This window comes from Hemitrygon akajei, chromosome 4 (genome assembly GCF_048418815.1).
Source record: "Hemitrygon akajei chromosome 4, sHemAka1.3, whole genome shotgun sequence".
In the NCBI taxonomy this organism is placed as follows: Eukaryota; Metazoa; Chordata; class Chondrichthyes; order Myliobatiformes; family Dasyatidae; genus Hemitrygon; species Hemitrygon akajei.
The window spans coordinates 64,819,099-64,843,841 of NC_133127.1; the positions used below are offsets into that span (position 1 = coordinate 64,819,099).

Here is a 24,743-nt window from a genome sequence, read left to right on the forward strand (position 1 = left end):
TCGTCGATTTAAAACAAATACTGCAGAGAAAGAAATATCGGTTTCTGAGCGTTTAAGGAAAGACTAGTACTTTTCTGGGGATAATAGGGACGCTCTCGCGATACTTTCTCGCGACTCGTGCTTTTCCTTCTTCCATTCAGCAGATCAGGGGGTGGGTGATGTGTGGAGGGACAACAGCGGCCGACAGCGGCCGGCAGCGGCGACGTGGCTCCGGGACGCTGAGCGGCGGGACTGAGGCTCGAGCCGGAGCGCGGGCAGCGGCGACGTGGCTCCGGGACGCTGAGCGGCGGGACTGAGGCTCGAGCCGGAGCGCGGGCAGCGGCGACGTGGCTCCGGGACCCTGAGCGGCGGGACTGAGGCTCGAGCCGGAGCGCGGGCAGCGGCGACGTGGCTCCGGGACGCTGAGCGGCGGGACTGAGGCTCGAGCCGGAGCGCGGGCAGCGGCGACGTGGCTCCGGGACGCTGAGCGGCGGGACTGAGGCTCGAGCTGGAGCGCGGGCTGCGGCCGGCGCGTGACGGGACGGGACCTCCCTTTTTCTCGGAGTTATGTCCTTGCGGGGAGGAGAGGAGAGGGTGTCGGCCATAGACTCGCCGGCGCACGGCGCTCCCCCAGCCGGCTCGCTGATGTTCACCGCGCCGCCCCGTTCCAGGATCTACAAGATCATCGTCATCGGCGACTCGGGCGTAGGCAAAACTTGTCTGACCTACCGCTTCTGCGCTGGCAAGTTCCCCGACAAGACTGAAGCCACCATCGGGGTGGATTTCCGAGAGAAGACGGTGGAGATAGACGGAGAAAAAATAAAGGTAACGCCGAAATCCCGCCTCCACCACCAATTGCCCTCTCCCCACTCGATAGGTAAAGGGCATCGCTCCGATGATTTGCTCTTCCGCTGTGTTAATTATTATCGCATACACAGGCGAGGAATCTTACAGTATGTGTGTACGAGTTTTTCGAGGAAGTTACCAGCAAAGTGAATGAAGGCAAATTAGTGAATGTTGTCGATGTGAACTTTAGCAAGGTATTTGACAAGGTTGCTCAGTCGCTCAGCATTCAAGATGAGGTAGAAAATTGGATTAGAGATTGGCTTTGTGGAAGAAGTCAGGGAATTGTGGATAGTTGCCTCACCGACTAGGACCATCCAGAGACAGAGAAGCAGTTTCAGCGACAGGTTGCTATCGATGCAATGCTCCTCAGACAGGATGAAGAGGTCAATACTCCCCAATGCCATTAGGCTTTACAATTCAACCGCCAGGACTTAAGAACTTTTTAAAAGCTATTATTAATGCTTTTTGAGATAGTGATTTAGATGCATATCATTTTTTTTTACTGAGCTAAGTATTGTATGTAATTAGTTTTGCTACAACAAGTGTATGGGACATTGGAAAAAAAGTTGAATTTCCCCATGGGGATGAATAAAGTATTTATCTATCTATCTATCTGTCATGGGGTACAGTGCTAGGTCCATTGTTGTTTGTCATCCATATCGATGATCTGGATGATAAGAGCAATGCACACACAAAGCTGGAGGAACTCAGCAGGCCAGGCAGCATCTATGAAAAAGCGTTAACAGTGGATGTTTCAGCTGTTTACTCTTTTCCATAGATAGTGCCTGGCTTGCTCAGTTCCTCCGGCATTTTGTGTGTGTTTCTCTGGATTTCCAGCACCTGCTGATGTTCTGTTGCGTTTTGTTGATGATAATGTGGTCAACTGGATCAGCAAATTTGTGGATGACACCAAGATTTGAGGTTGTAGAGAGGAAGGCTATCATGGTTTGCAGAGGGATCTGCATCAGCTGGAACAATGGGCTGAAAAATGGCAGATGGAATTTAATGCCCTTCTGTAGGTTCAACCAGGGTAGGTTTTACACAGTGAACAGGAGGGCATTGAGTGTCGTAGGACAATGGGACCTGGTCCAAAATTCTTTGAAAGTGCCGATACAGGTAGATAGAGTTGTAAAGAAAGCTTTGGGCACATTGACTTTCATAAATCAATGTATTGAGTACAGAAGATGGGATGTTAAGTTGAAGTTGTATGAGATGTTGGTGAGGCCTAATTCGGAATATTGTGTGTGTGTTTTTTGGTTACCTACCTACAGGAAAGATGTAAACAAGGTTAAAAGAGTACAGAGAAAATTTACAAGAATTTTGCTGGGTTTGGAAGACCTGAGTTATAAGGAAAGATTGAATAGTTTAGGACATAATTCCTTAGTACGTAGAAGATTGAGAGGAGATTTGGTAGGGGTATAGATAGGGTATCTGCATGATTTTTCCACTGAGACTACAACCAGAGGTCATGGGTTAAGGGTGAAAGGTTTAAAGTTTAAGGGGAACATGAGAGGAAACTTCACTCAGAGGATTGTGAGAGAGAGTGTGGAATGAGCTGCCAGCACAAGTGATGCATGCGAGCTCGATTTCAACATTTAAGAGAAGTTTGGATAGGTACATGGATGGTAGGGGTATGGAGGGCTATGGTTCCAGTGCAGGTCGATGGGATTAGGCAGTTTAAATGGTTTTGGCATAGACTGTCTGGTTTATTTCTTTGATGGTATATGATAATAACCTAACCTGAATCAATTTTAAGTAGTGAGCTGAGCTGGTTTTTGGGTGGTCGAGGCAGAACAAACTATCACAGTTAACGGGTTCTTGGGTATACAATTTGAGAACTATAATCTAGGATTTCCCACAGCGTTAAAATGTAGGATTAAGTTAGACAGTTACTGTTTTACAGAGACACAATAGGCCAAATGGCCTCATTGTAAATTGTCCATGATTCATTATTTGTAAAATCACTAGTGTCCCCCACCTCAACCTATTTCCTGTAATGATCTGTGAATGTTTTTTTATATATAAAAGCCAGGGGAAAAAAAGCAGTGTTAATGTTTCATGTCAGTGACCTCGGGCATTGTCTGTGTGGGCAGGTAGTGTTAATTATCTTCTACAAGTAAACTACAAGTGATGTGAAAGTAAATGGTGGTGGACTAGTCAGGATGGAAGCATCCTTCACTGATGTTTTTCCCCTTCTTGTCCAAGTTATGTATAACTCTGTGCCATGCACAAGCTAAGATTGAGTTTTGAGGTACACAGAGTTCATGTCGGGTTCTCTGGTGAGACCACACCAAAAATGTAGTTCTGCTGTGTGACACTGATTGCTTCAAGGAAATTAATGTATTGACATTTAGTGGTATTTCTTATGATCAGGAAAACATAGTTTTAGGAGTAAGCTCATGAGAGGGATCAATATTGAGTAGAAAGAGGAAAGCATTAACATTTCAACATGAACTTTAGATGAATAAAGAGAGTATCTCCCATAGCAGTAGACTTCAGAAAAAGCCTGTTGCCTTTTTCTCCAATTGCTTAGTAGTGGACAACTCTCATATTTCATTCACTGGCATTTTGTTATTGGGACCTTTGCAATTGTAGGTGTTAATGATGATACAACGTCAAGAACTTTTCTGCTCCTGGCTGTGCTTTTCCTTATACATTGTGCACAGGCAGTAAAACTCTGTTCTGGCATGCTTGGGACTTCAGATGTCAGACTAGCAGATCTTCCAAGCAATTGGATCTTAACTGTTTTAGTTCAGTTTTTTTTAATATATGTTGCACAGTAATGAATCTTTCCAGTGAACTAGGTAAGAGGAAAATGAGTATGGTAAACATTACCTAGTAAGCTCGACACAGAATCATAAAGATTTCTAAATGGATAGTGGATTATCGGAACTTTTTGCATTTGGATGGGATCTTTTTGAAATACCATTTAGGAATGATTTTGAAAAGAATTTTTGTGGTGCTCTGCTAAATCAGGGGTCCCTAACCTTCTTTGCACTTCTTTGGACCGGTTTAATATCGATTCTTGCGGACTGGCCAACAGGGGGTGGGGGTGTTAATCATGACTGGAATATAGGTGAAACTTTAAGTCACTTATAAGTGGCTAATACACTCAATTCCGTTTCTAAAAGGGTTTATCTAACAAATTTAATATTAGACACAGTGCATATTTTCCTCACGTGAATATAGTTGTAAGTCAATAGCATCAACATTTTAAGTAACGTTTGGATATTAAACACACAGCGCATATTTTCCTTGTATGAACATATAAAATTATTGCAACACACCAATATCGGTGAATCAGTTCCAGCCTTGGGCTTGTTTCCCTGCAGCAAGACGGTCCCATCGAGGGGTGATGGGAGACAGCAATACTTGAAGGGGGTTCCTTATGTCCCGTCTATTCGCAATTTAGTTTTCGTTGCATTCATTACAGAAAACCCTGCTTCGCAGAGATATGATGTTGGAAATGGAAGCAACGTTTTCAGTGCTTTTGTGGCTATCTCAGGATATTCAGCCTTGACTTTGATCCAGAATGCCGGCAGAGATGTTATGATAAAAACATACTTTTCAGCCCACCATTTTTTACAAGCTTGAGGAGTTGATTTTCTTCCTGCGCTGACATGGATGATTCACCGGGGACATTCACAAATGGGTCGCGGACCCATTCCTTTACAGGTCTTGGATCATTTGTGGTTGGGAAGTAACGCTCGAATTTTGTCAGAAGCGAAGTTAGGTGATGGTGCACCAGCTGTGAGAATCGTTTGTTTTTTACTCATACTGACTGATGACCTCGCGTGCATTCAAGTTCAACAGTGGGCATGGCAGGGAATGAGGAAAGGTGCAGTTGACTCATATCGTTTCATATCGCCAAATCATATTGTTTCCCCGTGGCCCGGTACTGGTCCGCAGCCCAGTGGTTGGGTACCACTGTGCTAAATGAAAACTCTTAAGCCAAAGAGCATGGCTTCTTTTGTGAAGTAATTATATAGTCATAGGTCAGTAATTAAGATTTACCTTCAGATCACCATGATGTAGCTAAATTGTGGAGGAAGGTTGAGAGGTGAATGATTAATATTTGCTCCAGAGTTAACAGGATATTTTACTGAATATAAATTGAGCTATGCCTTAAGTTTATTTGCCATTTTAATTTTGGTGTCCCTTTGCATTCTCAAATGGCAAATGTGTCCATACTACTTTGTTTTGTATCTTGGTGATCTGATACTGTCCTTATAATCCCCAAGATATCAGATGGAGTACATATGAAACATGGTCAGCTGCAGCGCTATGATTCAGCAATTTTACTTTGCTCCTTTAAATAAGCTGTTTGGCAAAGATTTTTCTTTGGGAGGAAATGAAACAGTGCCATCTTTTCTCTCCCGCAGTGAAGACATAATATTTGTAGAGTTATCTCAAGCTGCCTGTGCTTTATCTTCACTTTATGTTTTGAACTGTCGCCAAAATAGCAAGTTAATTGTTTATTTTGGGAGCAGGGGAAGGGCTGTGTCTGAATTATTTAAAGCATGCAAGTTTGAGTAATCGGAAATTTCTTACCTATTTTAATCAAAATCAAGTTTAGTGAAATATTTTTGTGGCAGCAGTATTGTGCAAGACAGTTCTCGCACAGGTGTAAAAACTCTGAACTAAACACCAAGTATAAACCAGAGTCAATGAGGTGCGATTCCAGTAAGATTAACCATTTACTGTTCACTCTTCCACATTAACGTATGGTGAAAATTGTTGATAAAACACAAAATATATACAGTATTTGTTTCCTTCTTGGCATCACATTTACATCATAAATACTTGCAAAAATAAAACTACAACAAACTATATTACATTAAAATACGACATACAGTCAGAATCTACCTACGCCATCAACTGCTTTAAATACTTCAACACAAACTATCCGCAACTCTTTAAATAACAAAGAACATAAACTTTATCAACCGTCATTACTTTAACAGAATCAGCGTTAACATTTTTACTTCAACATATCGATTATCTTATGAACTTACGGCGTTGCTTCTATGATGTTTCTAGTGCGTAGAAAGAAAACTTTTCTCGCGCTGATCCTGCACACACAAGCGCCCTCCTTCCCATTTCTCCAAACTGGTATTTTCACACAAGACGCAGTGAAACCGGGTGTGACGTCATCACATGCCGCGATATATCACAGACCATAAATTTCCTTTCAACAACCTTAACTTTAACTAGAAAATGATTACAAACGAATTACTAAAGCGAAAATATAATAAACTAAATAAATGCCTTAAGGGCAACACAATGTGTATCATTGTCATGGACACAAATGATTTTGCAGATGCTGGAGATGTAGAGTACCACACACAAAATGCTAGAGAAATATATTCGTTTGCATAGATGCTGCCTGTACGAGTTCCTATGGACTTCAGGAAGGAGAAGTTGAGAAACACACATCAGTCCTTATCGAAGGATCAGCAGTGGAAAGGGTAGCAGTTTCAAGTTCCTGGATGTCAAATCTCTGAAGATCTGTCCTGGGCTGAACTTATTGATACAATACAAAAAAGGCACAACAGCTACCATATTTCATTAGGACTTGGTATGCCACCAAAGACTCTCGCAAATTTCTACAAATGTACCATGATGGTTGCATCGTCGTTTGGTATGGAGGGGCCACTGCACAGGATTGGAAAAAGCTGCAGAAAGTTGTAAACTTGGCCAGCTCCATCACGGGCTCTAGCTTCCCCGGCACTGAGGACATCTTCAAAAAGACGATATCTGTCATTGAGGGCCCCCATCACCCAGGACATGGCCTTTTCTCATTGTTTCCATCAAGGGGTTGATACAGGAGCCTGAAGATAGACACAATGTTTTAGGAACAGCTTCTTCCCCTTCACCATCAGATTTCTGACTGGACAATGAACACATGTACACTACCTCTTTTTTTTACCCTTTTTTTTGTTTTCTGGACTAATTTTATATCTTATTGTAAATATAGTTTTTTGCATATTGCAGTCTACTGCTTCAGCAGAACAACATGTTTCATGATATATGCCAGTGATATTAAACCTGATTCCAATTATGGAGTGGTTTATAAATCCTGAGGACACAAAATGAACTTTGTCCCAGTTCCAAGAAGTACAGCTCTTTTCCACCCTTTCTTAAGTGTTGTTCTCATTCATGGAAAGTGTTCATGTATTCTCTGAAATGGAACATCCACACTAGAAAACAATACTTAACTAGAGACTCTTCAGTTGATAAACAAAAGAACAGTGTATAAACTTTCTCAATGGATTTATTAAACAGCTATGTCACATTTCTAAAAGAATTTTGTATTTGGACACAAATGTTTATATCTAAGTTTTTCAAACTGCAATGATGTAAATATTCATTTATTCCCCTGTAGGTTCCCACTATGCCTCCCACAAAGATGACAAAGCTCATACTTCCCATTGAATTCCATTGTTTTGTAATATTTCTATCCTCTTTGTCTTATTATTTACATTACCCCACAGCCTACGTTAGCCAAAGCACTTATTCTCTTTTCGTCAAGAGTTGAAATACAGTGGATTCTGGTTAATTGTGCCATCGGTTAATCAGCGCAGCTGGTTACTTGGGACAACTCTTAAAGACGTTGGGTCTCTACAGGAGGCCACACCAGGAGCACTGATACAGTAGATGACCACAACAGATTCACACGTGAAGTGGCGTTTCACTGGAAGGACTGTCTGGGGCCCTGAATGGTAGTGAGGGAGCAAGTGTAAGGGCAGGTTGTAGCACTTGTTCCACTTGGTAAATATAGTAATGATTCTTCCTGCCCCCTTCATAACTTTGGTGAAAATTTGCCTACACATGAATAATTATTTCAACGGCAGTTAAGATATTGTAAGGTGATTGTAATTTTGTTTTTACCTTTTTTTAAGATTCAGCTTTGGGACACAGCTGGCCAGGAACGTTTTCGGAAGAGCATGGTGCAGCACTACTACAGGAACGTCCATGCTGTTGTCTTTGTGTACGATGTGACCAACCCTGTTAGCTTCCAGAGCCTTCCAGCCTGGATTGAAGAATGCAAACAGCACTCGCTAGGTGGAGAAATTCCACGCATCCTAGTGGGAAATAAGTGTGACCTGAAAGACTCCACCAAAATTAAAACTGACCTTGCTCAAAAATTTGCTGATACTCAAAACATGCCGCTGTTTGAGACCTCGGCTAAGAACCCAAACGATAACGATCACGTAGAAGCCATTTTCATGACTTTGGCTCATAAGCTAAAGAACCACAAGCCCATGATGCTTAGCCAACTGCAAGTAGATCAGTCCAAAGTTGAGCTGGAATCCGAACCAAAGCCAAGTGTGGAGTGTTACTGTTAAAGAGAAATTATTTGTTTTCCATTTGAAACAAAATGAAAAGTGCTTTGCTGCTAAATACCGTGTAGAGTGTGGACAAAGCTGCAATGAGTTCTCTGACTATGGCAGATCTTGTTGCCATCCATCAGAGGAAATGTAGTTGAACAAGAACTAGGATTCATCCTGGCGAATACTGACTGAAAACGAAGTCAGCGGACAGTCCAGAATTGAAAAGCGTCCATTTTCTGGTATTGGTTATCAGTCATTAATTTTGTACCACAACATACAAGAGAAATATCTGTATTTTATTCAGTTAATGTCATTTTATACTTCCTTGTCCTTTTCTTAGCTTTTCCTTAATCTTTTCTATTCCATCTTGAAATTGGGCATCTTGGTCTTGGAAACCCTCAGTTGTTTAGTTGGTTAACAGCAAATAGCTGAGTGTCTAGGAGCAGGAGGATCTCCACGCTGTTAGTAGATTCGGACCAGAGCAGCAGTGGGTCGTTTTTATTCATCTTAACTCTTCATTTTCGGTGGGAACCAAATGTGCTTCTAGCATACTTGGAAATATCATGATGCCTGTGTTAGTTGGGTTAAATTTTTGGACATGCATAGGAAAAGTGGTGACTTGATTAAAATAACTATCATGCAAAAGATATTGAATGTTGATGGGAAAAGGAGGGGAGATTGAAGTTTTTATTTTTAAAGTATTAGTGCACCAATTTGCATTCAGTTTTGCCAAACGACATACAGATAGGTGTTGCTGAAATGTAACTTGTACTTCTGTGATTTGGCTAATATGAAAATATACATTTTAAGTGATTTAATTAAATTTGACTAGCAAGGTCTAACCTAAAACATGTAAGGCTTTAATTGTCTAAGTTTTTTTCTCAAGGTAAGAGGACAGGAAGAGCCAATGTGTGCATTTATTCCTGGACATGAAAGCTGGCTCTGACAAGGGGAATGATTGTGGGTGCTTCTGAACAAACGTTTTCCAAATCTTCCCTCTTATTAAAATGGGGAGAAACATCATGAGAGAAGACGTGTGTTGCAAGAATGTTAGAATCATTCATTCTGCCTCCTTTTGTTTGTATCAATGCAGCAAAAAGGTATTTACTGACTGCACTCTGAACTATCAAGCAATTTATTCATCATTAACTAAAAATGCACGTATTAATAACTAAAAATGCACTGATGAAAGATGAGGGGCTGAGTTTTAATGTGTAATCTATCCAGAATTGCAGATGATGGTTGGATTTCCAATAATTCACCATTGTAATGAACGAGCTGAAAATAAATCATTAATTGTCATACTTAATCCATTATCAAGAATAGCTTCATTAATTAAATTTGCACTAAAACAATCAATTTTAAATACCGTAGATTCCGGATTTTAAGCCGCTACTTTTTTCCCATATTTTGAACTGCTTTGAACTTTGCGGCCTTTAAAACGGAGCGGCTAATGCATTATTTTTTTTCATGCCGCCTCGTAAACATTTTGCCTTGTAACAGTAGACCAATAAAATTGATGAGTAGTTCACAGAGGTCCAATGAAATTGTACGATAAATCAAGCGCACTTTCACAATTAAATTATTGTAAATCAGTCATTTGTACTCACCCTCATCAACATGGAAAACACTCGAAGAAAAGCATTGTGCTGCCTTTATGGCAGTTATTTAGTTTATAATATTTTCGCTTAGTAATTCATTTTCTAGTTAAAGTTAGAAGAGTTTTAACTATATTTGTTTTCTGTACTACATCGCGGGATGCTATGACGTCACACCCGGTTTCGCCGCGTCTTGTGGGAAAAATGCCAGTTTGCGATAAACGGAAAGGAGGGGGGGAGCGGCGGAGCCAAAACGCTGCTTTTAAGTTAAAGGCGATCAATAACTTTTCCTGGTAGGCTGCAGTATATATATTTTTTACCAGTCGTTAGGAGATATTGGAATGTTGTTCAGTAAAGAAGTATACGCAACGTATATTTACGGGCACGGTTCGAAAAAAAGCATTTGCAATATGTATTTGTTTTTGTTACCATATGGATTTAATTAAAAGTTAAAAAATCCTCACGTGTAATATCTTTCTGTGTAAATATCTCATATTACAACGTGGGACACCTGCGGCCGAAAATCCGGTGCGGCCTTTACAAGTAAAAAATTGATTTTATTTCTAAAATTAGAGCCAGCGGCTTTTAATCAGGTGCGCTCTGTAGTCCGGAATCTACGGTATTAAAAAATTACAAACTTAATTCTGTTTGTTCCAATCTTTTAGATTTGCATTATCTGCATATTTTAAGTCTTTGTTGATGTCTGTATTGATTTCGAAAGAACACAGTTAATTAATAAAACCTACTTTGCTTTCCACTTAAACAGTCTTCTGCCTGTCCAGCTGAAGTGGTTATTTTTGTAAATGATTCTGAATCTTTACAATGCTTCAAGCTATTCTTGGTTACATGGCACATCATCCAAGCACTTGATATCGGCACAGAATCAATCTGTTTCAGAGTAAGTTATTCTCCTGACCAAAGAACATTTCAGTATGTGTATAATTCTGATAGCTTCCCGTTTCATTGCAAAGTTTAGCGCTAAACAAAAATGCTATTCTCTATAATCCCAGTGCAAATCCTTCCTGGCCCCTCCATTTGGAAACTCTGGATTCATATCCATGGTGTCTAGTAATTTATATTTTTAAAATTGCTGAATCCAAGAGGCTTTTGATCTGAAGTCCTTTGTCAAGGGTGGAAAGGTAACAAAAGCTGTGTGTGGTGGGAGTCACTAGAGAAGTGTTGCTCAATGCTGCATCCAGATTTCAAAGTACAACTAAAATTCTAATGAAGAACAGGATGATTCAAGAAAAAAAACTGAAGTCCTGCTGAAAAAGGGAAGCCTGATCTAGTCTAAAGATACTGCAAATTTATGATTACTGGCAAAATTACCCATTACATTTCAGAGCGTCACAAAGTTAAAAATATCTGTTCTCAACTTCTGGTACCCTAAGATGTAAAAAGAACAGCGTTACCTGTGCATGTTTTGGAGAAATGTTGCAATAGAGGGGGAGAGAGTGGCTTTAGACATGGACCCCCTCCAGAGGATCCCCTGGCCCCTTCCTTCCATTTTTCCTATGGTTCACTCTCCTATCAGATTCTTTCCTCTCCAGCCCTTTGTCTTTCCTACCCACCAGGCTTCACCTATCATCTTCTAGCTATCCCCTCCCCCCGCCTTTTTATTCTGTCGCCTTCCCCTTCCTTTTCAGTGCTGAAGAAAGGTCACAACTAGAAACGTCAACTATTTATTCATTTCCATTGATGCTGCCTGGCCTGCTGATTTCCTTCAGCACTTTGTGTGTGTGTTGGGTTGGATTTCCAGCATGTGCATATTTTCTTGACTTCACAATAACCTCTATGGTAAGTTTTGAAACATTTTGTGGAATAAATTCTTAAAATACATATGCATTTTAAGACTAATTTATTTTTTTTAAATGCTAACACTTCAACAGCTCTTTGGTCAAAATAGATGTAACAATTCTTTTTCATTGCTCACTAAACAGTAACACGGTAGCCACTGAAAATCACATCACCTATCACAGCCGTACAATTATATAAAAAGATTTCAAGGTGGCAAATTATCTGGTTATTCAATTGATATTTTTTAAATACTCAGTGCTAATGTTAACTCTCAGCAATGACTGCCATAAAAGTGATGTGTACAAAAACTATTCCAAGCTGAGGCAAATATTGGTAAACTTCTTCATAAGGAGATTCAAATTCTTGTCAATGAAGTCCAATAAAAGGAAACAATCTTCCATTTGTCTATCAAGTAAGGCAACCACAAGTGATTAAAGTTGATTTTAAGTAAATAGCATGTAGGGTGCTGTTGACTTTGACATCAGCTCTGCCTCTTCTTTCTCTCCATTCCCATCATTCAGTACTGGATCATTTAGGATTCGCTGAGCACTGCCATCTTGTTTTAAGAGAAATTCATATCAAGTTAGTAAAGGTAGAAGCATATTAATAATTTATGCAAAGAATGCCTCAATTAAATTAGCATGGATGGCTCTGCCAAATACATTGCCTAAAAAGATTCCATTGTGTAGCCAATGGATAACTGATACCAACCAATGATCTCTGGTAAATTGCTCTGTCCAGATCGTAATGCAAGTAATAGGACTGAAATAGCCAGTCATAGATCTACCCAATCAATTAGGTTCTCTCTGGCAGAAAATATGATAAAGTAAGGAGATCAGCCAATTTGTACGCAGTTAAGAAATGTTCTTAAGGGTGAGAACAGATTGCACAAAAAGGGATTTTTCTTCATAAGACCATAAAGACACGAGAGCAGAATTAGGCCATTCAACCATCGAGTCTGCTCTGCCATTCCATCATGGTTGATCCCAGAACCCACTCACTCCCACACACCTGCCTTCTCGTCCTATCCTTTGATTCCCAGACTGATCAGGAAATTAATCAACTTCCGCCTTAAATATACCTGTGGACTTGGCCTCCATCGCAGACTGGCAGAGCATTCCACAGATTCACCACTCTATGGCAAAAAAAAATTCCTCCTTACCTCCATTCTAAAAGGTTGCCTCTCAATTTTGAGGCTGTGCCCTGTAGTTCTGGATACCCACACCATATGAAACATCCTATCCACATCCACACAGACCCAGGATCACAGGTAGAGCCAGCATTTGTTGCCCTCCTAAATGAATATGAACTTAATTGCTCTCAGAAATGATACAGCAATTTTAACCATCAGCAACACTATAGTTCTGAATCAAAAATGTAAAGGATCTGGCCTTTACCTGCATAGGCTGGAACAGAAAACTATTGTAAAGCTTCACTCATTGATCACCAAGGACAAGTGGCATAAACTTGCTTTCTGTTGCAAGTACAGCACAGTCCAGGCCCTTCGGTCGCAATGTTGTGCCGACCTTTTAACCTTCTCCAAGATCAATCTAAACCTCCCCTCCCACAAAGTCCTCGATTATTTTTTCTCTTTCATCCATGTGCCTATCCAAAACTCTCTTAAGTGCCCCTAATGTATCTGCCCCTACCGTCACCCAAGGCAGTGTGTTCTGTACACTTGCATATACAAGACTGACAGAGTGATGCAGTTCAGGTCTTCAAAGTGATACAGGAGATTTGGGTTGATCAACAAAAACTATATCTAACGTTGGAATCTACAAGAAGAAAGTGTTATCTTAAAATTAGAGCAGGCTATTTAGATACTAAAGTATGCAAAGGTTTATGGGAAACAAACACTACTCCAGAATGGCAGAGGTTGATTGATTAGTTCAATCCTTCACGATTGTAGAACTGAACCCCATTAGCTCTTGATCACATCTGAGCTGGTGCCCAGGAGCCCATATCCAAATGAATCATTGGACAAAAGAGGTGGGACAAAATCCCATCAAATGTCTGGATTTCAAACTTTCTGAAAAATTAGTTAGCAAGTGGGAGCCAATTATATTGAACTACACTGGTGATCTGTTAATCTGAGATGCTTTACAATGGTTCTGCAGGTCTAAGTCAAGAGCCCCAGCAAACAATATTGGATTTCAGGGCAAGCAGAACAAGGTATAGCAGATAAAGACATTTATCCAATCTTGCCACTGGGTTTACAAAACAAACACAGAGGTAGCAAAAGATGCTTCCTATTAAATATTCACTTTAATAGAATTAGATTAATACATGGTAAACCCCACTGGACAGTAATTCCTTAATTCAACTTTAATTGTGGAATTTCACCAGACAAAAGAATTGTGCCTGTGATGGCTCTTGAATAAAATAAAAACAAAAAAAAAAAGCTGAAAATATGCATCAGGTCAGGCAGCTTGTGTAAGAAAGGAAACAAAGTTTATGTTCCAGTTCAAAGACCCTTCATTAAAACGATGTTCTGAGGAAAGTTCCGTTTCTGTTTCTCCTCCCATAGATATGACCTGATCTGCCAAGTACTCCTAATATTTTCTAAACACAGAGATTCTGCGGATGGTAGGAATTCAGAGTAACACATACAAAATGCTGGAGGAACTCAGCAGGTCAGGCAGCATTTATGGAAAGGAATAAAGAGTTGACACTTCTTCTCCCTTCATTTCCAGTCCTGATTGACATGTCTGCCCTAAACGTCGACCTTTTATTCCTTTCTATAGATGCTGTCTGATCTGCTGAGTTTCCCAACCACTTTCTAATCATATTAAAACTTGCTACTTGAGATTATCTCTGCAAATTAGTTTGTGGCACAGGCTTCAGTACCAATAGATCAGTGACCTTAAGAAAAAATTAAAAAGGGGGAAATAAAAATCAAATTGTTATTGGGATTGGGATAGATGCCAGCCTTGAATTGTGGCTCATTTACGAATTCTGCTTTGAACATTGTAATGGCTATCATGGGCATTGTGCTTTAGAACACAAGGACACTGTGAAAGCATAGCAACTCAAGTCCAGATCAGGATGGTAGGCATTATGGATGGGGAACATGGGCCTTCCTACACCCATTCCCATTGTCCTCCTGGGCAGTCTGCACAGAGAGGTCTTAGTAAGTTACCACGATGATCACACGCACATCGCAGCCACAATGAACTTGTGGTGGCTGGAACAGTAAACTTCTAAGGTGGTGAAATGAGGGGCAATCATGCTTTATGTGGAATGGTTGGGACAGGGATTCATCATTGGAATGCAAGTTTAAATGAAAACATAAATGAGGCATGAACACATTTCACCTGTCAAAAGACTTACTGTAAATGTCAACACTAGTGTTTGATCCATAAATAGATTTATAAACTTACTTTGCCGGATACTGATTAACTCAATCATCTGAGGTTGATGGTCTTCTGTCATCAATGGCTGCTGCAATGAGAAATGCTATTATTCAGTCTGATTTGTCCCATTACAAAAGAGAAGTTGCATTTATACAGTAATCACTCAGCTCATATTCAGTCACTTCATCTGATCAATGTCACAGTCAAAGATCCCAAAGGCAAAGTAAATAAATCACTAAAATACTGCTCTTGGCAGTAATAGTTGAGGGGGAGAAACAAAACTCATAGTACCAGCAATGTTCCCTCTAATTTGTAATGACCAGTGCGTGCATAAATCTTGTTGTGCCATTTTTTGCCCAGTGACATGTGTGCACTGTTACTACACTGTCAATAAGAACTTTGATCTCCTCTGCGTTTGATCTTTTTCTCTCTTGTTCATGTGGACTCTCACAAAACATACGTAGCAGGCCTGTGACGTGTATTGAAGGATTTTCCCGCTGGAGGTTTTGCACACCATCCATGTGTGATTTGCTTGCTAGTTAGTTTCTAAATATCACTCCACTTCTTCCCACTTGCAAATTCTCCAGCAACTTTTGCATTGTAACAATGCACACAGGGAATACCAGTTTCTGTATTGTACATAAATTTTTCTCGTAGCTTATGAGCTTTCAGTATTGCAGTTTCTACTGTTCCATTAAGCCATTTTGCCTTAAATGAACAAGCAGTTCTTTTGCGCTTCACGCGCATTGTTTCTTTGGAATTTGGCATAGTGAATTAATAATTTCTTCAATAAAAATAGTAGATATAAGATAGTTCTAAAATCTGCAGACAAATCATCGCAAACTCCACGTTGTCAACACCGTCTGCATCAGAAACTGGAAAAGGAAATGTGATTGTGTATGAGTGCGAAATATACTTAACATGCCAACAGGGTAGCGGGTGACAACCATTTGTGCGCAGTTTAAATTCCTTTGTGCTCTAATAGCAAAAGATGTGTGCACACACACTCTTTAGAGGAAATGTTGAGTATCAGTAGAAGTCCCTCTTTTGCTTTCCTCAGGAACATAGCCAAGTTATTTCATTACCTTCAAAAATTCATACTGATCACTATCCTTGCATACCACTCCACACCACCAAAATGCCTTTCTTTTCTATTTTCAGTGGTCGTCAATCTGAAAAGATAATTGTGTGTTCAAGCAGATGTGGCTCAATCTTTCCAGCAGTTTTTGTTTCTATTTAAGACCAGGTCAGAGCGTGGGATTCAGGTGTGAGGTTTGCTTTAAGATTTCAGTGCTGAGAAATTCATGGAATTTTGCAGCACAAAAGGTGGTTATGGAACCAGTTGTGCCACAACAGTTCTTTCTCAAAATGTCCAATATCTAGCTGAACATTCAATTGCCCCATCTCCCTACCATAGACTCAGCACACTTGTCCTCTTCATGCACTTTTAATGACATTCAGCACTTTGGCATTCTCCCATCTCAGGTGTTTATTACACAAAGCATTTTCTCATAAATTTGCTTTAATTATTGTTGCCCAAACGAGTAAGATATTTTAAATACTTTTGCACTTGGATAAACTACTCATTTTGAAACTTGATTTGGTATGAAAACACATATAAAGTTAAAATTTATATTTTCTGAAAAAGCTAAGAAATGGCATTACATCAAATAAATATTTTGAAGGTGCTTATCAAGTTGGATGACAATATCCACAAGGGTTTTAAAGGGATATGGCACATAAGATTAGAACCATGACTGACTAGAGTAAACTTAATCTATTAAAGTCTGTCAGCATTGCCCATACCAATCATTGCTGGAAATGTCTGCAAAGACATTGTACAAGGACTACAAAGCTGAAATGCATTTTGATGTCCTGCTATTGAATAACCAAATAATACTTTTAAATTATTCAATTTGTAGGTTAGAACATGAAAGAAATGAACTAGTATGCGTTCTTGGATTTATCATTCAGAGCACAACAAGCCATTTTAAATAAACACAAGTAATTTTGATAACTAGCTGGCTGGTGGTGTAAAGGTATCCACACTAGGCTTCAAGGTGAGTGGTCCTGAGTTCAAATCTGGCCGGCACCTTGCACACTTCCCATCCATGCAGGATCGAGTGTCGAGCTATTAACTTGGCCTCATAAAATAAAAACGAAACACTAAAGAAACTGCAAGGTTGCTGCCTGATGGGCCCACAACACACAGAGGAACAACAATTTGGAGAACTATGACTGAGCAATAAACTTACCATTCCAGTTGTACTGTCAAAACAGCCACAGATGGGGAGGCTTCTACAACCAAGATACACTATGATGGTTGTCATCAGAATACCAATCACAGATGCCAGTAGTATAGTCATATTGACTCCTTGAACAAGTCTACTGAGTATATATTCCTGCAATGAAAGAGATATGCATTTCATCTCCAATTTTGATAAAAGAACAGGATACTGGTAAAATTCTCAGACTGAAGACTCATGTTCTATATTCATTTGGCAAGCAATTGCAGGCTAAGTGACCAGCCACGGTCCTACTTAATGTTTAGACAGCTATCTTTGGAAATTATTCCATGTGACTTCAGAGGAGAAGGCATCAGGCTCACTGGGCATTCTGCCCACTTGGGAAGAGCAATGACAAGAAATAGCAATGTCTATCTGTAAACAAGTTAACTCACATAGAAATCAGAAAATTAATACCTAGCAGACACAAGACTGCAGGTGATCGAACCAGGTGTAAAACTAGTAGGGATGCAGCATACACAGACAGTCGATGTTTCAGATTGAGACCCTTCATCGGGACTGAAATATTAGAGGGGCAATGGCTGGTATAAAGTAAGTAAGGTGAAGGAGTGGGGAAAAAGCTGGTAACTGATAGGCAGATTCAGGTAAGGAGGGGCTATACGCAGATGAAGTCAGGTGGTGGAGGGAAGAGTGAAGATAACAACAGAGGCTGCGAAGTAGGTGAAGACAACTCGGCTACAGATGATGGACTCTGATGGGAAAGGACAGTGGAGTGTGGAACCAAATCACTAAGGAAGGGTGGGGAGATGGGGACAGTTGGGGGGGGGTAGGAATGCAGTGGGCAATTGTGTGGATGATGGAGTAGGTGGAGGAGTTGGAAAGAAACTACATAGTAGGAGTGTGGTGTGTGTAGGATGACTTGGGTAGATCAGAAGGTGAGAGAAAGAGGCAGAGGGACAGCAAGTTACCTGAAACTGTAGAATTCAATGTTCATGCTGTTCGGTTGTATGCTACTCAGAGAGGATAAGAGGTGCTGTTCCTTTAGTAATTAACAGCCAGATATAACAAGCAATTAATAAGGTAAATAACATATGAAAGAATTCTGCCGTAATTGTAGAACACTTTGCAAAAAACATACCCAGAGTATTGTGTACAATTTTAGTCTCCCTCTCATCAAAGTAAGACATATTCAATAAAATTGTCTATTTACTGTAAAATCTGATAATTAACATTAAACCCACTGATTCAGCATACAAGAGATTTTGCAGATGCTGGAAATCTTGAGCAACGTACACAAAATGCTGGAGGATCTCAGCAAGTCAGGCAACATTAATAAAGGGAAATCAACAGTTGACATTTCAGGCTGAGTCTCTGCATCAGGACTGGAAAGGAAGGGGACAGAAGCCAGAATAAGAAGGCGAGGGAGAGGGGGAGAGGTACAAGCTGGCAGGTAGGGGTGCATGAACCTTGATTCCTCTAACTTCTAGTAATCACTCCCCTGTTTTATCCCCCCTTCCCATTCTTCACTTTTTCTATTCCCCATTCTGGTTACCCTCTCACCACTTCTCATCTCCTCTTCGACCCATAAACAGCCCTTTACCTCTCCCACCTCCTTCCCTCCACTCCACTCCATGGTCTACTGTCTTCTCCTATTAGTTTCATTCTTCTTCAGCCCTTTACCTCTTCCATCACCTCCCAGCTTCTCACATCATCTTTCCCTCCCTCACCCACCCACCTTTCCCTTCACTGGCCCCGTGCAGGTCGTACTCTTCCCCCTCCCCCTGCTCCACCTGCTGATTCTGATTCCCTTCCTCTCAGTGCTAGTGCAGGGTCTTGGCCTAAAAGGCTGATGGTTCATTCCCCTCCACAGATGCTGCCTGACCTGCTGAGTTCCTCTAGCGTTTTGTGAATGTTGCTGCTGATCCAACATCTGGCTCCTAAACAAAGTTTTCCACACCCTTTTCAAACTCATCAGAACCACAATACCCACACTCCCTTTAAATTTACCCAATTCACTGGAGACATTTATTATAATACTGTGTAACATTTTCAAAAAGAGAATTAAAATTGTGTTGGAATAACATCCAATAAGGTCAGGGAGTTAGGAAGGAAGTTGAGAAGCAGGACCATAAAAGTAGTCATCTCGGGATTACTGCCTGTGCCACACAACAGTGAGAATAGGAATAGAATGAGGTGGAGGATAAATGCATGGCTGAGGGATTGGAGCGGGGGGCAGGGATTCAGATTTCTGAATCATTGGGACCTCTTTTGGGGCAGGAGTGACCTGTACAAAAAGGACAGGTTGCACTTGAATTGAAAGGGGACCAATGTCCTGGCGGGGAGGTTTGCTAAGGCTATTGGGGAGAGTTTAAACTAGGATTGCTGGGGGGTGGGAACTGAACCGAAAAGATGGAGGAAGAGGCGGTTGGCTCACAAATAAAGAAAGCTTGGAGACAGTGCAAGAGGGAGGATAGGCAGGTGATGGAGAAGGGATGCACTCAATCTGTACTTTGCTTCAGTGTTCTCTATGGAAAAGGATTTTGGCAATTGTAGGGATGACTTACGGCGGACTGTAAAGCTTGAGCATGTAGATATTACGGAAGAGGATGTGCTGGAGCTTTTGGAAAGCATTAAATTGAATAAGTCACCAGGACCGGACAGGATGTACCCCAGCCTACCGTGATTGCTGAGCCTTTGGCAAAGGTCTTTGCGTCATCAATGAGGATGGGAGAGGTTCCAGAAGATTGAAGTGTTGTGGATGTTGTTCCATTATTCAAGAAAGGGAGTAGAGATAGCCCAAGACCAGTGAGTCTTACTTCAGTGGTTGGTAAGTTGATGGAGAAGATCCTGAGAGGCAGGATTTATGAACATTTGGAGAGGCATAATATGATTAGGAATAGTCAGCACGGCTTTGTCAAAGGCAGGTCATGCCTTATGAGCCTGATTGAATTTTTTGAGGATGTGACTAAACACATTGATGAAGGTAGAGCCGTAGATGTAGTGTATATCAATTTCAGCAAGGCATTTGACAAGGTACCCCATACAAGGCTTATTGAGAAAGTAAGGAGGCATGGGATCCAAGAGGACCTTGCCTTGTGGATCCAGAATTGGCTTGCCCACAGAAGGCAAACAGTGGTTGTAGATGGGTCATATTCTGCATGGAGGCCAGTGAGCAATGGTGTGCCTCAGGGATCTGTTCTGGGACCCCCTATTCTTCATGATTTTCATAAGTGACGTGGATAAAAGAAGTGGAGGGATGGGTTAGTAAACTTGCTGATGACACAAAGGTTGGAGTGTTGTGGATAGTGTGGAGGGCTGTCAGAGGTTACAGCAGGACATTGATAGGATGCAAAACTGGGCTGAGAAGTGGCAAATGGAGTTCAACCCAGATAAGTGCGAGGTGGTTCATTTTGGTAGGTCAAATATGATGGCAGAATAGAGTACTAATGGTAAGACTCTTGGCAGTGTGGAGGAGCAGAGGGACCTTGGTGTCTGAGTCCGTAGGACTCTCAAAGCTGCTGTGCAGGTTGACTCTGTGGTTAAGAAAGCATACGGTGCATTAGCCTTCATCAATTGTGGGACTGAGTACAGGAGCCGAGACGTAATGTTCCAGCTATATAGGACCCTGGTCAGACCCCATTTGGAGTACTGTGCTCAGTTCTGGTCGCCTCGCTATAGGAACGATGTGGAAACCATAGTGAGTTAGTAAAGGGTTAATTTGTTCTGCTGACAGGTAAAAATTAGATTTCAAGCTAAGCTCTACTGGTTTGTGCACCTGCAGAACGCAATACGGTATTACCGTACAAAAAATGTGGAGCTACGAGAGATGATCTCATCATGCACATTGTCTGTGGTTGATGACCTTTGGTCTATTAAGGCAACCAAAGGGTCTTTGTATTAAAATACCATTGTTGCTGGGCATATGACTGTAGGGGTAGCCAGAAAATTGTTTCCTGCTACGTGGCAGAAAGGGTATAAAAAAAGACTCTGTATCTGTGTGCGGGGAGGGAGACCCTCGGAACGGGCTGCTGTGGGCCTAGAGAGAGCTCTCTCCAGTAGCAAGCTTCTAATAAAAAAAGCAGTTGCTTTATCTTCCGTAGTACTGTGTGTTCTTGCATCGGGTAACGGGTAATAATTAGAAGGAACGTTTGACGATTTGATGAGCCAACCAGGAGTCCAAGACGAGGCATTTCCGTGAGACGGCGTCAGTGATCGGCTCGGTGGCAACGACCCGAGACAGATGGGTCCACAAGGTAAGATTTACCTTGAACTCTCTCATTAGTTGTGTACCTTGTCGACTCCTTCGTCTACGGGCAATCCTCGGACAGACTCCTGAAGAACCATTAAGGTTACCCAAGTACTACGGTAAGGGGGGGGGGGGGCTTCAGGATTCGCCCAGGTGTTAAAAAAGTGGGGTTGAGGATTCGCCCAGGTACAAGAAGTGTGGGATTGAGGATTCGTCCCGGATAACAGTTAGAGGATTCACTGGGATAATAGAGGATTCACTAGAGTGAGCTTGTCTGTCTCAGACACCCTGCCTTAGACCGGTTGTTAAGAGGGAAAATCCCCCATGTGAAGGTCAGTACCCTGAGGTGGGTGCAGAGAGACGCAGCACAAAATTAACGGATTAAAGGAAAACGGGTCAGACCCTTGATAAGTCAGGACCGGATACCCCCTTGTTCAAAATTTGTAAGGAGAATCCCAAGGACGAAAATGATTTTTGTAAATTATCTGACTCATTAAATAAGAAACTGGAAATGGAATGCGGCCATTAGGGGGAACCTGAAATATGCAGAAATTCATTAATGCAGAAAAGACAATGTGGAAGCGGAATTCAGGGGGGAAATGGAAAATCTTAATGTCAACATGGAGAAAAACGGCCGAGGAATTAACCAATAAGTCTAGACGAAGTAGTTGGGAACACAATGCACCTAGAAGAGGGATTAGTGTATGTGATAGGGAAGGCAAACCCAAGCCATGGGAAGTGTTGAAGTAACAGCGAGGAGCATGATAAAGGACAGAAAAGGAGGGAAAAAACGGGAGAAGGAACTGGACGGGGACATGAGGTTGCTAATTACCAGGGTAAAATGGAGGTACCTACGGACATGTCTGGTTTACCGATGTTGTTCCAAAATGAGACTGATGATACAGATGAAACTGAGGAGGATTGACTAGTTCGCCCCACGGCCCCAGTTTACCCTCCACTCCCTCAGCAAGCAGGCATCCCAACCACCACCTCCTTACACAGCTCAGGAACGGGAGCGGAGACAAGGGCCAGAACAATTTAGTGATCCCGTTGCAGCTGGAACTGAAGCCAAACTAAACGGCAGTCACTGAAAAAAATCTACCCCGCGGCCGAAACGCAAAAATGCAATTCTTAAGAGAAACAGTTTAATAGGGGACTGCCCTGATGAGGAGTGTGATGAAAATGACCCCTTTGAAACTGCGGCCCCGGATGCACACACTCCACGTTTACTCCCGAGCGGAATTGCCCCGATCCCCACGGGAACGCCGATGAACCCACTCTGCGCGTTTATACCCCGTGGAAAACTCATGAAATGTGCATGATGATGAGCACCGCACCTAACCGTAAAACGAATCCGGACGATTTTATACACTATATAATAAGCACCATTCAAATGTATCAGGCTACTCTCCAAGATCTTTTCAGTCTGTGCTGTACGGCCCTCACTCAGGATGAACAGACTAAATGGTATCAGGGACTAAATAATCACAATCATTGGCAGGCATTTTTGACAGCGAACCTGACCCAACGGAATAGGTAGACAAGATTAAACGAGCCCTTAAGACGACCCTGCAACAGCTTGTTGACATGAGCAAAGTCTTAGAATGTAAACCTAAAGAAAGAAAAGACGGTACTGACTTTTGGGACCGTTTCTGCTCCACCTATGCAACCTACGCCGGGGATACCGCCTTTAATGCTGGTAATCTCTCGCCCCAGTTTAATGCTATTCTCTTGCAATGTATCCCTGAGAATATTGATGCTGCCATTAAGACCAACAATATGAACTAGTCGGATTACTCGCGACCCCAGATGAAGCGAGCACTCATTTTTTACTGGAACCCGCCTTAGTAGTTATGCCATTGTGAATGACTCGGCTGTGGTCGAGTCAGCATCCTTACCACCTCCTGTCTCAGCACAAAAGGCGGAACTATTTGCCCTGACGAGAGCCTGTATATTGACCAAGGATGAAGTGGCCAATATTTTTACCGACTCCCGTCACGCTTCTGGGCTGGCTCATGACTTCGGCCAGCTGCGGGCCCACCGGGGATTCCTCGCTTCCACAGGGACCCCTATCCAGAATGCCTCGTACGTAAAGAACCACCTCAGAGCCATCCTCCTTTCAAAACAATTGGCTATTATTAAGTGCTCAGCGCATCTCTCCGACAGTTACCCAAGGTAATAATCGGGCGGACAGAGAAGCCAAATTAGCGGCACAGACTGCCATTTATATTGTCTCCACTGCAGAGAAATTGGCCTTGGCCTGCAGGCCGACCACAACAGCAAAGGGTTTTCCAGACATGGACAACTACAGGGGGACGCCCCTGATTCAGAAAAACTAATCTGGAAGACACATGGGTGTTTGCACTCTGCGTCCGAGAGCCTCTGGCTCACACCAGTTGGCCAAGTTTGTATACCTGATGCTCTGTTACCAATGCTTATTGATTGCCTGCATACTGATACGCATCTTGGCAAGGAGGGAATGAGTAACATTTTACTGCGCACCTGGTGGCGCCCTAGATTGGAAGAGGCGGCACAAGAGAAAATACGATCATATCTGATATGCCAACAAATAAACGCGGGAAAAGGAGTAAAGTGTGCCCGAGGAAAAATCCCCTTTGCCAAGAGGTCCTTTTGAATTTATTCAGCTTGATTTTATCGAACTACCGCGTGTACACTGTTATAGGTATTGTTTAGTGATTGTAGATGTGTTTAGTAGATGGATTGAAGCCTTTCCGACAACCAATAATAAAGCCTCCACGGTGGTAAGGGTGTTACTTACAGAGATTATACCAAGATTCGGGGTACCCAAACAGGTAAGTTCGGACAATGGTCGTCATGTTGTGGGAAAAATAAATGAAGAACTATACAAGGTGCTGCACATTGAACAGCGATTCCACCGTGCCCAGCACCCGAAGGCTGCAGGAGTAGCGGAACGGGCTAACGGCACCTTGAAAAATAAGCTGGCTAAGTTAATGTCCGAAACCGGAATGAACTGGCTGAAGGTCCTTCTGTTAGCTTTGTATCATATGATGATTCCTCCCCATTCCACTACCAGAGTATCAGCGGCTGAAATTATTTATGGACGTCCCGGAAGGACCCCATGGGATGTCAATACTCAGCCTCCCACCCAAGTTGACCTTAATGTTATGGGGGGTGAATTGCAAAGGTATTTCAGGCAGTTAACATCCTCTCTAAAGTTCCTTCATTCTCAGGTGCAGGAGGCATTTAAACCACAGGAAAAACCGGAAGCGGAGTGTCCGGATTTGAAAGTTGGGGATTCGGTACTGATAAGGGATTGGGAAGACCCCGGTGGAAAGGACCTTTTCAGACCCTTCTCCAGACGC

The 24,743-nt window shown here is 41.9% G+C and overlaps 3 protein-coding genes across 9 annotated transcripts in view; 1 reads left to right on the top strand and 2 right to left on the bottom strand.

Moving 5' to 3' along the window:
* Positions 1-863, bottom strand: part of ugl (ureidoglycolate lyase) — a 64,504-nt gene extending 63,641 nt beyond the window's left edge. The window contains exon 1 of one of the 3 annotated variants that reach the window (XM_073042714.1): positions 709-863. The gene's annotated coding sequence lies outside the window, so the exon portion shown is untranslated. The remainder of the gene's footprint in view (positions 1-708) is intronic. The other 2 variants (XM_073042712.1, XM_073042716.1) reach the window with 2 other exon arrangements.
* On the top strand, positions 178-10,520 carry rab33ba (RAB33B, member RAS oncogene family a). The gene is made up of 2 exons (XM_073042718.1): positions 178-804; positions 7,728-10,520. The coding sequence occupies exons 1-2, from the start codon at positions 547-549 to the stop codon at positions 8,172-8,174; spliced, it is 705 nt and encodes a 234-aa protein (XP_072898819.1). The 5' UTR covers positions 178-546; the 3' UTR covers positions 8,175-10,520.
* LOC140726396 (uncharacterized) overlaps positions 5,510-24,743 on the bottom strand; it is a 33,280-nt gene continuing 14,046 nt past the window's right edge. For 3 of the 5 annotated variants that reach the window (XM_073042719.1, XM_073042720.1, XM_073042721.1), the window contains 3 exons: positions 17,163-17,309; positions 14,935-15,010; positions 11,599-12,110 (listed from right to left, as the gene is read on the bottom strand). In XM_073042719.1, the coding sequence (XP_072898820.1) occupies positions 11,998-12,110; positions 14,935-15,010; positions 17,163-17,309 (336 nt within the window). In that variant the 3' untranslated portion in view covers positions 11,599-11,997. Of the gene's footprint in view, positions 6,657-7,716; positions 12,111-14,934; positions 15,011-17,162; positions 17,310-24,743 lie in introns of those variants that run through there. The other 2 variants (XR_012098624.1, XM_073042722.1) reach the window with 2 other exon arrangements.

Excerpts from the sequence above, each read along its gene's own strand:
- rab33ba (XM_073042718.1), top strand. The coding sequence starts at position 547 with ATGTCCTTGCGGGGAGGAGAGGAGAGGGTGTCGGCCATAGACTCGCCG. Across the intron at positions 805-7,727 it reads TAGACGGAGAAAAAATAAAG|ATTCAGCTTTGGGACACAGC; the intron begins GTAACGCCGAAA and ends CCTTTTTTTAAG.